Source organism: Alligator sinensis, unplaced genomic scaffold, assembly GCF_000455745.1.
Source record: "Alligator sinensis unplaced genomic scaffold, ASM45574v1 scaffold360_3, whole genome shotgun sequence".
NCBI classification, from domain to species: Eukaryota; Metazoa; Chordata; order Crocodylia; family Alligatoridae; genus Alligator; species Alligator sinensis.
The window spans coordinates 1,726,026-1,741,424 of record NW_005841977.1 but is presented as its reverse complement, the minus strand read 5'-3'; the positions used below and the strand labels follow the sequence as shown (position 1 = coordinate 1,741,424).

General features: G+C 40.1%; 1 protein-coding gene across 3 annotated transcripts in view; it reads left to right on the top strand.

Moving 5' to 3' along the window:
* CSNK1A1 (casein kinase 1 alpha 1) overlaps nucleotides 1-9,615 on the top strand; it is a 49,247-nt gene extending 39,632 nt beyond the window's left edge. For all 3 annotated transcript variants that reach the window (XM_025200895.1, XM_006021065.3, XM_014518721.2), the window contains one exon: nucleotides 8,069-9,615. In XM_025200895.1, the coding sequence (XP_025056680.1) occupies nucleotides 8,069-8,076 (8 nt within the window). In that variant the 3' untranslated portion in view covers nucleotides 8,077-9,615. The remainder of the gene's footprint in view (nucleotides 1-8,068) is intronic.
* The last annotated feature ends 5,784 nt before the right edge of the window (nucleotides 9,616-15,399 follow it).

The following is a 15,399-nucleotide window of genomic DNA, read 5'->3' as shown; positions in this document are numbered from 1 at the left end:
CATTAATTTCTCGACCTCCTCCCTTTTTATTGAAACACAGTTATCGAAAGACACGTGAGTTACATAAGTCTTAAGTTGTTGGTTCCTGTGTTTTTTCTGGAGGTAGGTGGAAGACTTATAAAAACAGAAGGAGGTGCAATAGTAGATGCAACAAGAAAGAAGCATCACTGGTGTCAAAGCAGGACACAGTGGGATGAAGCAATTGTATTTTTCAGAGCATCTCCTCTAATGTGACTTAACATCTGAAAATGAGAGAGAACTGCCAGGGCAGTAGGTTGTAAAATAAATCAATAAAAACCCTTTTGGGGGAGAACATTGCACATTTGATTCATTTCTTTAAAGTAAAGAGGTACCAAGATTGGTTGCCAGTGAAATGACTTGAAAAATGTTCATCTGAAGGCTACAACTTTGAAGATTCTGAAGTGGACGTGTCAGACCAACTGGTTAGTGAACTTCATTTTTTTCACTCTTGGTGTAGATTGTTAGTAAATGGTAACTTGGGTAACTAGCATAAGTTTTTGTTTTTTTTATATTTTCATTGCTGACAAATTTCAAAATGATTGTCTTCAAAATATATAAATTGGCATGTTTGAGGGAGTCTCTCTCACTTCCGGGTCAGCTTACATTGAGGAAAAGTCAGCACTCTCAGTGAAGATATTCCTGGTTAAAATTAAGTTTTTAGTGTTTCTGAATTTTAACTTGCTAAACAGCTTTAAGGGAGTAGAAATCTGCATCAAAATAAATCACTAAGATTCTATACTTCACATATACAACTGTATGGAATTAATAGTTATACCACAGTTTTTACAAGTGAAAATAGCAGCAGTAGGAAGAATCTTTCATTTACAGTTTTATCTTTTTAAAGCATTTTACTGAATATTAATTGTCAAGTGATGCTTTTTAACCTTTGTTTCAGCATCCATAGGGGGTCTGATTTATGAACATGTGTCAAGTACGGTCATTCCAACTTCAGTGTCATCAGTAGTGCTGCAGCTAGACCCACATCAGTCAGTAAATTACCTCTATCAAAAAAACCTTCATTGAGTTGAAACCAGAGCTAACGTCATAACGGGGACCAACAAATTCCAACAAGAATACATACATATTTGGTTAATTTGCACAACAAAATCTCAGTTTTTAAACTTTGTTACCAATGTTAAATAATTTAATTGATTCAATGATTTAAGACCAGGTTATGCTACATGGCAGATGGACATTGTTGGAAGGTTGCTGGATACTGTTTGATGGAAATTGAACAGCGTATAAAACCACAACAGGAAACTTTGTCTTGATGTGTTTAGCAAGGTACACAACAAAGTGGGATTGTCTATCTTCCAGAAATTCCTGATATACCAGGAAATACCTTAGGCACAATACTTTTTAAAAGAATTAAAACTAGAACATATAATGGACTGTGAACAAAAATATAAATGGCAGGAGCTAACTTTTCCTTGTGGACAAGGCTACCAATGTAGCCAAGTTGAACATAATAAAGGAACCTGTAATTTATGAGTGCAGTGTTCATTTGCATTGTTTTTGTCAGACTGACATACTCTGTGCATAAAGGAACATCTTAAAATTGCAAGATACTTTACAACAATTTTTCCTTCAGCTTTGTGAAGGAAGCAAGAGGATTCAAACTACATTTATCTCCAAGATACGCAGTGAAATTCAGCGGTTAGTTGCTTTGAGTCCTTAAAAACATATATATTATTTTGATGACTATGGAAAAAATTGTAACACAATAGATGGAATTCACAATGGAAGAAGTCAACACACAATGAAGCAGAATGTAGAAATGCTGACCCTGTTGAAACCTATGTCCATAGCCTTGGACAAACTGTGGAAGGATTTACCGCTGTATTGCAGTGCTGTTAATTTGAAATTTGGAAAGCACTTCAAGTTACATCAAAGAAAGAAATAGCCAACAACAAAGTTAAAATGCAAGCAGTAAAGAATTATATGAAGCACTTCACCGTACTTTCTTGCCAATATCCTCAACTCACCAGGATTGTTGCGTGACTGCTAGAGAAAAAAGATACAGCTATATGGGGTATCTAATGATCTTCCACCAGTAATGCCAGCCCTGGCAAACTTCAGGATTGGGGGTGAATCACTTGAGCAGTGTGGGGATTTTTTTTTTTTTCGTTTTAAGAGGCTTGTTGCACTGAACCACAGGAAGTCACCAGGTAAGCAGCTGGGACTGGAACTGAATATTTCAACAAACAAGCCGTTGAAAGCAAGTAGCCTCATCTGCAGGCAAAGTAAATCTTCATTTGGACTCTTATCTTCAAAAGTGCAAGATTAATTGGAAGTTAAAGAAGCAGGAAAATGTGTCTCTTCCCCCACTCTGGTGGGGAAAAGGGTGCAAAATAGAAGGAGGAGGAGGTGAGATCTGCTAATTCTTTAAAAGTTTGAAGGGTGGCCAAAGTAACTCAAACTACTTCATTTTTTCAAGGTAGTCGAGGGAATAGGAAGCTAGTTTACAGGCACTTTCAGTTGGACATACTTGAAACTTATTTTTCCCCCAGGTTAACTTTAAATGCATTTATGTCACTAATTGCAGTTAATACTTGTAAATGTGAAAAATCCTTTGATTTAAGGGAAGTTTTATGTATCTAAAACATCTTAAGGATTAAACAGCTTGTTAATAAAGAAATGTGTGCTATTCAGTGTGGTTTTTTACTTAAATTTCAGTTAGCATCCTAATGTAGTTGCTTCACACACCATGAGCAATATATCTGGGAAAGGAGCAATAGATCATTAGCTATTTTCTAACTTACTGAGAACACTAAGTCCTGATTATTTTTCAATACCTGGAGGAAAAATCTGCCTTGCGTGCAGGTTGTGGGAAAAAAAAACCCTGTTTGGGAATTTTTTTTCAAGAAATTCCTGTGCCCCTGGGGAAGAGGAACATGTGCTAAATGTAAACAGTGCAATGAAGATGCAAAGCCTGGTAGCTCAAAGGAAGCAACATGAAAAATGTTCCTCAGAAGGCGGTGAACTTGAAGATGGTGATGTGGACATGTCCAAACTGTCCGGATCCATTGGTTAGTAAACTTAATATTTTTGAATCATTCCTGTGTGTTACCTGCCATATAGCAGTGTTAGTAAATTATAAACGTATGACGATGTTAATTATTTTGGGTGGGTTACTTACGAATTTCGAAAAGGTTATGTTCAAAATCTAATGGATGTGCCAGTTTTGGGGAGTTTTTGTAAATTATACATTTGTAATATTAGCCCTGCACTTCTGAAATGAGTCTTACTGTTCAGTGTAAACAAATACACCAGTCCTAGGTAAAGAGATCTTATGCAGAATACAGTTTAATAGGCATTTATGAATTTTAAAATCAAGCTGTTCTATATTGGTAAAGAAAAGGGTTTAAGTAGAAGAAGATAACCTTTATGATTTAGTGAATATTTTCCCTATAGAATTCACTTTGAAAATATATATTGTTTAATCACAGGTTAAAAAATGTGCTGTGGGGAGGGATTTTTTCACTTATCACATTACAGTCTCAGTAGTATTCAGTGTGAGTGACTTTTTTTTTTTTTAACCATTTTGTTTCAAGGTCCATCTTAGACCTAAGAACATCCATCATCTGCAACTTAGGAATCCTCTACTGGTACCACCAAGAGTCCTGCAACTAAACATGCCTCAGACGGTGAATTACCTGTATCCAAAAAGAGCTTGTTCATTACCAAGTAAAACTATGGATGAGGGCATAATTAGGACCAGCAAAGTGCAGTAGGACCACATAGATGAAAAGATTGCTCGGTTCATTTATGCAACACGTTCTCTCTAGTCTTGTTCAGAACAAAAACTTCACTGACATGGTTCAGTCATTACCAGCAGGTTACACTTCACCCACCAGAGCAGATGCTGTAAGGCTTCTGATATAGTTTCCCTTCTCATACACTAACAATGTGCAAAAAACATTGCAGGAAGAAGTGATAATTTAAGTCTTGCTGGATGGAGCAGTGCTTGCTGTGATCCAGCAATATGTGCTTGTGTCCCAGCAGAAGATGGGACTGTTTATCTCGGAAATAATTGATACCTCAGGAAAAGCCTGTGATGCAAAATATTTTAAAGAAGTAACAGTAAAAGCTATAGCAATCTGAGCAAAGATTTAAGCATCATGTGTGTTGCCTTGTCACAGATAATCCTGCAAATGTAGCAAAGATGAGAAGAAATTTAGAGGAAAATGAAGCACACCTAAAACTTACTGAGTACACTGTTAATTGTATGCATCTTATAGCCAAAGATTTAAGTGCTCCAAGAATAAAGAAAAAAATTGAAATGGCAGAATACGTCCTATAACAACCAATTTGCTTCAGCTTCACTAAGAGAGCTGGAGAATCCAAGCCAATTCTCTCCTAAGATGTGTGATAGAATTCAGTGGCTGACTGCTTTGAGCTACTTATTAAGAACTGGCCTAGTTTGATGACCATCTGTGAAGAAAATCATGGTAAAATTGATGGAAGTATCATAGCTAGAGTAGTTCAACATTGGACTAAAGAGAAATGTAGGTTTTGGTATATTCAGTGCCTCTTCTATGTCCACAGCCTTAGACAAACTACTGCTGCTGTATTGCAGATGCTGTTGAAATTTGGAAAGACCTTGAAGAACCTCTTTTAAGCAAGAAATACCCAATAGCAAAATTAAATTGCTGGCAGTAAAGAAGCGGATGGGTCAAGCACTTGCTCCACCTTGGTTTCTTGACAACAGGCATCTACCCTGGTACTTTAGGTTAAGCACGCCAAAGAAGAAAATGCTGTTTTGACATGAGCATCTACTGATCAGCCATAACAAATTTTAGGGCTAGAGGTTGAACCATTCAAGCAGCACATGTTTGCTGAAGATGTTTTAAAGAAAGTCCCACCCCTTAACTGGTGGACGTCACTGGCAAACACCTGGAACAAGAGTGAGATTTGAGTTTTGAAAACTTGAAAGATGTCTTGTGGTGGGGGGATTTTCAAAATGGCCGAAGCCAAATTTTTTAAACCGCTTTGTTAAAGAGAATTGGGTGAGTAGGAGATGTAAACTCAAATGATTTTCACCTAGGCATTTTTAGACAATTTCCCCCAGGGTCATCTGAAAGAATTTGTTTGATTTACTAACTGCAGTTCACATTTCTAATACTATAACAGCTAATACTAACTTTTAATAAATTTAGTTGTAAACGTGGACTATGGTTTGATTTTTTAAAAGTTTCTGTATACAAAACAATACTTTGTTTAATAAATGTGTAGTGCTGATCTTGTGTGTGCTAACTAAATTGAAGTTGCCATCTTAATGCAGCTTGATACAAATATGAACAACATTGTAGTTGCATAGTGAATATGAAATATTTCACCACTTAATAGCATATTAAACTACAGGATATTTAATGAACCAAATAATATGTTGAGCTGCATTTTTTTTAATTATATGGTATACGTAATTTGCGTACCTAGGAAACATAGCAAATCTACTGTAAAAACTGTATTTGATTACAAATCAACATGCTGTATCAACCCATGAAATACACCTTTCTTTAAAACCAAAAAAACTACAGTGGGAGAGTTGCTTGGTATCAGTGATTTTAGTTGATCAATATCAGGCTTTGCCTTACTAATTGAAATGAAGTTGATTTAAATCAAACTATCCTGCTTACCATTTGGGCAGAGTATTGCCTATCCTCTTTGCAAATATAGGCAGTCCTTGGACTTGCGACACGATTGGTTCCTGAAAACTGCGTCTTCAGTTGAAATGTTGTAACTCGGAACCAATTTTCTCATAAACAATGGTATAAATGGGGGATTGGTTCCTGAACCAAGGCCCAATACCCTATTTTCACCAAAATACCCCAGAATTTTGTACTCGATTATATGTGAGTAATATAGCTACATTAATGTATTTATATTGCAAATAGCAATCGTTGATCTGGAAGGACTTCTTCGAGGTGACTTTGCTGGACTTTTTGAAAGGCTCTTGTTTGGACTTCTTGAAGGGTTCTTGGGTAGAGTCTCCCAGGAGTCTTGGCTACAGGTTTTTCTGGAGTCTTGTCTGCTTTCTTAAAGAAAGTGTTCAAGGAAGTTTAGACATGTTCTCCAGGGAGATGAGCGATGCAGCGAGCTTGTTTGCTGGCGTGGTATTGCATCAGATCAAGCGTTGTAAAGTCAAAACTGACGTCATAAAGTTGAAACGGTGTCAATTTATAAACGTTGTAAGTGCGAAACATTGTAAGCCGAGGACTGCCTGTAGCCTGTTAATTTTGGCTTTGCTTTCTTTCCTAAAATTGCCTGGTTGTTGGGTTAGGACTAATACATATTTCTTCCTATTTGTAGACTCTGTGTCTTGTTTTCACGTTCTAGAACTAGTATTAGTACATCTATCGGATTCAATTAGAGCAAGGATGTCAAAAATGTAGCCTGAGCTGGGTCTGACCCATGGAGCTGTCTCAAAAGCTGGGGTATTGGCAAGCTGTCAGAAGAAGTTGAGGCTGTGGCCAGCAGTGGACATGGCCTGCTGCAGAATTTAGGGCCCTGTGGATATGGCCTTTGGCTGATGGGCAAGCAAGGGCTATGCAGCAAGCCCTTGGCACTGCAGCCACCTGGCTCACTGATTTGTGTGCCTCCACCACAACAAGCAGCTACCTGGCACTGCAGTGGCCACAGCTACCATCCCATGGCCAGCCTGGATCTATCTAACTAGGAAACCTGTGTGTCTGGGGTCCTTGGTGAATTTAATACCCTTGAGTTAGAATCACATGTTAAACCCACTGTGGGGGAATTCTATTACCTGGTCTAGGTTCTCCATTTTAACCATTAGCTGCATGTTCATTACACCATATTTGCATGAAAATATTGGTTATTTGGCGTCTAAGTGGGAGAAATGTAAACTTTGTTTATAATGGATCTGCTGTTCTCAACTTGTGGGGGGGGAAAAAAAATCTGAGAAACCTTGGATGAGGCCTGGCTGAATCCAAAATTCTTTGTTTTCTTTAGTTTTTAACCATACTGTTCATTTACTTTTGTTTTCTTTTGCTAAATCTAATGGTAGCACTTCTGAGGATCTACCTTCATATGGTCAAAAAGCTTCATTTCTGGATGAAACTAAGCTGTTCTCCCCATAGGTTATCCAGGTGGATTTTGGAATGTATTGGGCTGTTACCAAATATTTAAGTTTTGATGCACCTGGTGACCAAATGAAAGGTCATTATGTATCTGTAGCTTGCTTTAGAAATAACTCCACTGATGAAAACCGGTGGAATGGCCTCTTAAAGGTTCTGTTCATATGTTCACAAACATACTGTTCCATTAAGAGGGCATCCACAAAAGGCACTTGCTTTGGCAAAGATTTGAAGCATCTGCTCAGAGCAAAAGGTTTCTGCTTGTGCCACCAAGAGTAGAATATGCAGACAGTAATTTGAAGGAAAAATGGATGCGCCTTTAGAATAATTGGTTCTTTGAGATTTGTCAAAAGCTCCTTCCTTTCCCTGTAATGTTGGAATTTATTCCTCTTTGGACTTTGGTTGAAGAGAAAAGAGGCAATGAACCTCTTCTTCCCATTGTGCTCCTCCAAAAAGGCTCATGAGCTAAAAGGTCTGATCTCAGACGCATGAACATTGCTCTGCTCTTGATGCTCTTCAAAAGGGTAACGTGCACAGCAGTTACATGACTGCTTGTGACATTGAGACACACTTGGCGTTAGACAAGTAGAAAACAGTTCTGGGAAATTGCACAATCCTTTCTAGTGACGAAAGAAGAGCTTGTCTGAATCCTTGTTTGAGAGACTTTTCATTAATGCAATGTGCAAGGCTCTTTTATTTATTTTTTTTATAGCAAGGACAGTGCAAATATATGGTGTGTGGAGGTGAGCTAAAAGTTGACTAAAAGCAGTGATCAGTCGGACCATGTTTAACACTATAAAAGGAAAATGGGGACTCGCCTCCAAAATGGTACAGCATATTCCCTGTCAGTAGCCCTAATGATTGGTGTACAACCCTGTCCCCCTGCAGGTGGAGGCTGTTTCTCTTCTCTTTTCAAATATCAGTAAATTGCCCTTGTGTTTATCTTGCAGGTTTCTGAGCATGAAGAGAGGATGGACAAAGCAGAGCAGATTGGAGCAGGACTTGTCACTCCCCAAATCCTAGAAATTCTAGTTCATACGTACACTTGCCAGTGGTTGTGGGCAACCATTTACTTGGTGTAAAGAACTTAATTTCAGTATAAACTGGCTCTGGGCGGTGTCAGTGATGCTGCACCCTGAGTTGTAGCAGCTGTAATTGTGAATATTACTGAGATAGTGAAACATGGTGTCCAGTTTTCTATTGCATTTTTTCAAGTGGAAAAGTTAACTAAATGGTTGACACGCAAGTGGTGGAGAAAATTGTGCATATGCCAATTTTTGTTACCTTTTTACTTTGAACTACACTGCTTTGAGATCTCATTGTTTTGGAAGAATGGCATGAACAGTCTTCAGCAACAGTTGTGATAATTGTAAATGCTCACAATTGTGCACTCTTTTTTTTTTTTTCTTTTTTTTTCTGGTTATTCCTCCCTGGGTTTTGAAAGCTGTACACTTAAAACATTCTTAAAGCTGTTGGCTTCTATGTGCAACATATCAAGCCAGCTGACATGGTAGTAACCAAAGATTCCAGTTTTTAAGCATACGAAAGACTCTGCCTGCTTACCTGTGCTAGAAATAACAGCATCTAAAGTGAAGACTTAAGAGAAACTTAGCGACTACTAGATAATCTTTAGGACTCTGCATTAACTCTATAATGTTCTTGGTATAAAAGGAAAAACAACATATTTGTCACAAATTTAGTTAACATCTTACAACTGAACCTGTATGTAAGTTGCTTAGATATATGTAATCACTGTAAACATCTATATGATCTGGGATTTTGTTTTTATTTTGAAGCGGGAGCTTTTTTGTTTGCAAGTTCATTAAAAACTAAAAACTGTTTCTGTAAGGAAATGAGAATTTTTTTAATTTGCCTTGTTAATTCAGTCTAAGAAATCAACACCACCCCAATTTTTTAAACGAACAATTTCAAGGTCATTTGTTAAGCAAGAGATGTCTCTTTCAAAATCATTTTAGACTTAGTGTTGTAACTCTTCCTCACCTTTTTGTTTTTAAATAAATTTTTGTATTTTTTTTTTTTCCTTGAGGGGGAAGGGCAGTCTTGCATTTTTTTTATAACCTTCTGCATTGGTACCCAACCCTCAGAAACAAGAGATTGGTGGATTTAAAATGAAATGGCATCTTCTGCAGACCTACTCTCGGCAACCCGCAAACGTTGCCATTGTCTTGCATCGGCTGGACTGACTTGCGATGTATTAGTTTTTGAAAAATGAGAATGGAAGTGTTTGGATGGTTTTAAACCAAGGCATTTTCTTTCAAGTTCTTGTGAAGTGGATATGATCAGATTAACTCTTGTTCTTCTGACAGCCTCCCACCGTGCAGTGTTCATATTGGCTACTGCCCCAGGCTGTCTTACTTCTCACTTACTCTAGTCCAGCTAAAAGCAAGAAGTACTTTTATTGCTGGTAATTCTTTAACAGTGTAATTTATTCCTTTATAGCATGTCAGAATAAATTAAAAAAATGTCTGAAAATGCTGCCAGATGCCTATTGTGTAAATGGTGTTTTGTATATTAGCCTTTTTTAGACACTTCATGCTGTAGCAAAGTTTTGGTCATACTGCATATTTTATTAGTGGGAAAGATCTTTTATTGCTGTTACTGAGTTATTCCAGGATTGTAGGATATCCTATGTACCCTTAGTAATGACGCTGAGTTCTCAGTCTTGCTATAAAAGATGGTCACTCTTCTAAAATAGTAGCTAATACGTTGTATGGGAAGAGAGCTGTCTTTCCTGATGGGATTCTCCAGATATGAATGATCATTCTCTTTTGTAAAAATGACAACAGAATTAATAAACTGCTTCAAGAGTTAATATGGGTAACTAAGTTGGGATAGGCAGGCTATTTTGAAAGTTTACTAATTTCAAATATATATTTTAAATAATTCTTGTGCATTCAAAAGGCTTTATTTGTCCTTTTGGTAATTCTTGCCTTTTGAAAAGGGCAGCAAGGGAGAATGCTTAAGATGGGTTCTTGGTTCTTGGCTGCTTCTGTTCATGTTAGTATTTCCCACCCCTCTAGTAACATTGCCTGGGCTTACTGATATATCAGTTACTTTTGATGGAGGGTAAACTAGTTTTGTTTTATTGAATCTTAGTTCTTTGAAGTAGGTGGGATATTGGCGTTCATAGATTAAACATGTTTCCCTCTTCCATTGCTGTCATAGTGGAGGAGTATTTTAAATGGCAACAGGTAGATATTTTGGAGGAACATTGTATGTACACGTTGAGAAGAGGCTGCATGCAACTCAGGAGGTGGCTAAACTTTCGCTATCTGCAAAGATTACTTAGCAGAATTCCTTTAAGTAAGAAAAATGTGCATATACTAAGAATGTCTTCCAATTAACTCCCTTTAATTTAGAAAGTTCACCCCTGAGTTTGTACTGAATGACTTGGAAGCTTTCCATTGAAGTCCCTCCCTTGTCTGCATCTATACTGATGCACAGCAGATGTTTTTGTCTAGCCATACATTATTACTACATAAAGCAGGAGGCTATTGCAACATCGTTTTGCATACCAGTGCTAAAGTAGAGTATTGGTCGCATATGACTGTGCTGTTCACCATAAGATGTAATGATGCCTTCAGATAAAAAACACCTTTAACATGCACAAGCACACACTTGTTACCTTCTCTTAACATTTAGCTTGGTTCTTTCTGATTCTCTGAAGGTGTTGCTTGCTGTGTATAGTTCAAATATGTAACAATCGTGGATTGTAATGACGCTTCCAGTTTGTTAAACTAGGCGTCACTCAGCAATATTTTTACAATGCAGTTTCCTGGAGTGTTACCTTTAACCCAGCTCCTACGCATGCACCTATACAGCCTTTTCATCAAATATAGTAATGGTTTACACCCGAGCTGATTGGTTTCTCCTGGGAATTAAAAGCTAAAGTCTGTGTCTGTACTTTGCCAGGTAATTTACTCTAGGCTAACTCACTCATCTACTGAATCCACCAGTCTCTTTCCACATACTTGGGACAAGACAAAACTTCCATCAGTTCACTGAAAAATGGCAGAATGGTTCAGTTTAACTTAATGCAAAGAGCCATTGGATGAACATGCCCGGTAAATGAAGTATAGCTTTGCAGTGTGGCTGCATGTGCTTGGCTCAGACTAACCCCACATACCGGTTGCCGTTACTTTTGCAGTGAAAGAATAACCGGAAAGGGAATGTTCAAAGGGACACCCATTTAGGGCTCTGCTCTTTATCTAAAAAACAGGCTTTTTTTATGCTTTGCTTTCTTTCACCCAGTGGTGTTAAATGCCCACCTTGTGTTTGTGTGGCAGGTCTACACAGTAGGAAGGAAATATTCAGGTAGAACAGGTTACTGCAAAAACGAGAAGGAAATCACTTGAAGTCCTGGAACTACCTCAATTGTCTTCAAATAAAAGGCAAATGATTTTCTAGTTAAAAGTGCTTGAGTGCTTCTAAGCTGCAGGTTCCCTCAGGCTGAGAGGCGGGAGGTGAGTGAGTTCCACATGTCTGTCTCTTTTCTTGGCTTTTGCTTAAGTAGGAGCAGTTGGTATTCAAGAGCATGCTGCTGCTGTCATAGGGCAGACCCTGCTGTTTAATCACATTTTGGGCGTAGCTAGCACTTGGAGTCCATTCTGAGCTCTAGAGCTTATATTAATAAATCTGCAGTTCTTCCATGTATGAGTCAAACCTGTGGGAATTTCACGTACAAACCTACAGAGCGTGAATGATTCTTAGTAGGTATTACCAGAAATTCATACTGAGTCACATCCTGGAAATGCACCCCGCCCCTTTTCAGGCCTGGGGCTTCTGAGGAAGAAAGCAAAGCACAAGTTTAGTGCTCTCTTATCCTCTTCCAGCAGTGGAGGATTGCAGTCAGGCACAGTGGGAAGGATTTTTAATAGAGGTGCTCATGCTGTAGCAGCCAGAATGTGCAGCCCTGTCCCTGTCAGGAAGAGTGATGGTTAATAGCCTGATGACTTCTCAATGAGGTTTACACTAAGCATCAAAATAGCCTCTCTGCTTATGGGGCATGGTTTGAGAAGTCTTTCAGCCAGCTTGCATTAACCCGTTAGCAACTCCCATAAACTGATTGCTCCATTTTCATCAATCACTTTGATCTTTCTCTCTGCCACTGACAGCTTTTTAAATTGCATCTCCTCTGACCTTCCCTGTGCCTCTCTCACATAGCACTAAGCTGCACCTCTGTCGTGGCACATGGGGAGGGTACTGAAAAGGCCCTGCAAGGCTGGCTTCGTCCCCAGGAAGCAGCATGTTTTGCAAAATATGGCTGCATGTTCCCAAAGAGCAAAATCCCAACTGTGACAACAATGGAAGGGCCTGTCTAGTGAAGCAAAACCAATGCCAGTCTCTACCCTACCTGGTCACCTTCCTCTTCACTTCTGAGAGCGGCTTGGGGCCAGGTTTTGAGTTCCTCTGGGGAGAGAGCAATTTTGCTGACTCTTAAAATCAGTTAATGATGGAAAGTCTGCTCCCCTGGTGTTCAACCATGGGCCAGTATTTGACTCATCTTCCAACCACTATTGGGCACTTCAGTCCAAGATGCTTGGTGATGTAATGCTTATTTGCTGAGCTGATTACCTGGCAGTGTGCACTTTGGTCCAGCAATTGTAAAGTTAATTTAACTAATGCAGTAGCCAGTTTAAGCAAAAAAACAAAAACAAATTCCCTGCAACAAAAGGCAGGGTCCCTTGCCAAGATGACAAGAGCCAGTTGCCTGCTTATTTTCTGGAGGACTCTAGCTGCTTCGCTGACCAGTGGAAGTCATTGTAGGATTAAAGACCATTGTCCCTGATTTTCCCCTCTTACACTTTGCTGGGGTGTTGTTGGGTTACAGTACACTCGCTGATAGAGAGTAGTACCAACTGCCTTCTGCCTTGTTACCTTTTCAAGGGTTCAGGGCTGGGGCAGCTTGTGAAAATGGAGCATAGTATTATTCTCCTTCTTGACAGTTGCTGGGAAACAGGTAAACAGCAAGGAATAACTGAAGGGGGATTTGCATTGCAGCCTTCCTGTAACTGGCTCACAGCTGTTTCACCTTATTCATGTGTTACTCCTAATGGCTGTGGTGGCAGGGAAGGGGGGAGAGTGAAGTCATTGGGCCTGTTGCCCTTCATATAGCTCAGTCTCAGGGCTTCAGAACTGAAATTGCCCTCCGTGTGCCAATGCAGTAGAGCATTAGCAGACTTCCACTGAGGCCTTGCATGGGCACGGAGACTTAATTGCCTACAGGTGCTGTAAGAGAATAGGCAGAATGGAGTGGGGAAGGCTTCATTGTCCCAAATTGCTTGGCTTATTCCACTAGCCTAAAATCATCTCCGACGCTTGTGGAAATAAGCCCTTCATTAACTCCCCTGCTCTGAGCAGGAGTCCTGCATGAAAGCAGCAGCTGCTATGTTGAGTCTTTCTGAATAGAAGGCATTTGGCCATGGTGCATTTCTGAATGCAAGTGGGAGCGAGCGTCTCGGAGGGGGTGCTCCTCTGGGGGAGCACTGCTTTAGTTGATTTGAAATAACCAAGTACAGCCATCTTTCTAAAGGATTAAGTAGAAACTATGCCTTGGAGAGGAAAATAGACAATGGTGGCTTGTGAGGCTCTTTCTGCTCCAAGGACCATTTGTTTCTTCAGAGCAAGCTGGCACCTCCTGTGCTGTTTTGGAGCAGAAGCATATTCTGTTGCAATGGAGCTTTCCTTTCAGTTGAGTGTTGGCAGAGTTTGCTTTTGGCAAGAGATCATGGAAACAAAGTGAGGAAACTAACACATACCTGTTTTTAATGGCCATCAGGGAAGGATCCTGCTCCTCCTTTTAAATAACACACAGCAGCTGCTGATGTTTGTTATTGTGGATGGGACTAACTCCCCCACAGAATGCAGGGCACTTGAGCACTATGGTTGAAAGAGCAAGGAGGATATTCAGGGAAGAAACACTAAACCCAAGTGAACTCTTTCCTGGAAAGAACTGCGTGCACTCAAATCCCTTTCTAGAAGAGCGCAGGTATAAACAACAACGTCTGTGGGCTGGAGCCAGTTGTAGGCTCTTACATGTCTCCTGTAGTGTTCGTGAACCAGAGCAGTTGGGCAGGGGGACTCAGGATGGGGACAGAGGTAAGCGAACCCCTGCTTTTAGCATAGCTGTAGACCTGTTCCAGCTCTCAAATGAGAGATGCTGATCCTTAGGGAGGTGCTTTCTCAATGATACTCCAGCAGTCAAGAGCCATAGGGTTGGTCCTTATCCAAAGATGGAGGAAAATCGGTCTCCTTGCTGTCAAATAGACTGTGGTCTGACAGGCTCAGAGTAGATCGGCTGTCTGAGTAGGTGGGACAAACTAGCAAAAAAGCAAGTTAAACTCTTGGTCTCCCCTTTCTTTCCCCAAGCCCATAGTTTACTGCCCACTTACTTCAGTTCCATAGCCTGCTGCATGGTGACTGGCTGCTAGCATAAAGAGCAGTGGCTGTAGAACTATTTCTAAATTTGTTTTGGCAAATCTTGAGTGCAAAATTGTCCGTTCCAGTCCCTCTCCCCCAACTTTGGGTGTGGGTACGGTGATTCTGGTTGTAAAGCATGTGCTCAGGGCAGTACGCACCTTGGGGCAAAGTGACCATGACTGCAGCAAAACACACTGCCTTGCTTGGCTAGCACTGTGCCACCCCTGCTCTACGCAGTGGATGCTGCATCAGTCGCAGCGTTCCACTGGGCAAGTGGAAAAACCCAGATCCGAATTAAAACCTGAAATTGGAAAATGAGGCTTCAGCTGCTCACATGTTCCTCTAAATCACCCTTGTGTGTCCCTGCCTGCTTTTTAATGGCTGGCATAAATCCTGCCCCAAAAGGAGCAGTCAGCAGTTGACAGTGACATTTCTTGGACCAAAGCAGCGCTAGTACATTTCTTCCCAAGGGCTTTCTAGGGAAGAGTGAGGGGATGTTCAAGAATCGGAGGCCTGCTCAACCCATCATTTTATACCAGTATGGCTGTGTTGGTGAAGGGTGGTTCTTTGACCAGAGTTAGTGCCATTTTATTTTCACTATGAAGTGATCACAGCCCCACTTGGTTGCCAGCATAAATCGCCCACGCGGTTCTAACTCTTCTGCAATCCAGCCTAGTAGGCCGTGTCCCCATTCACTGTCCCACATTCTGCTTTCAGACTGTACTTTACCATCGTTGATGGAGAACAGAATGATTTGCTCACTGCTGTGTTTGGGTAAATGGAGCAGCGAGTCCCTAGGTGCTGTGTGTCTTTGTAATAATGTATGCCAAAGAGGTGCTCT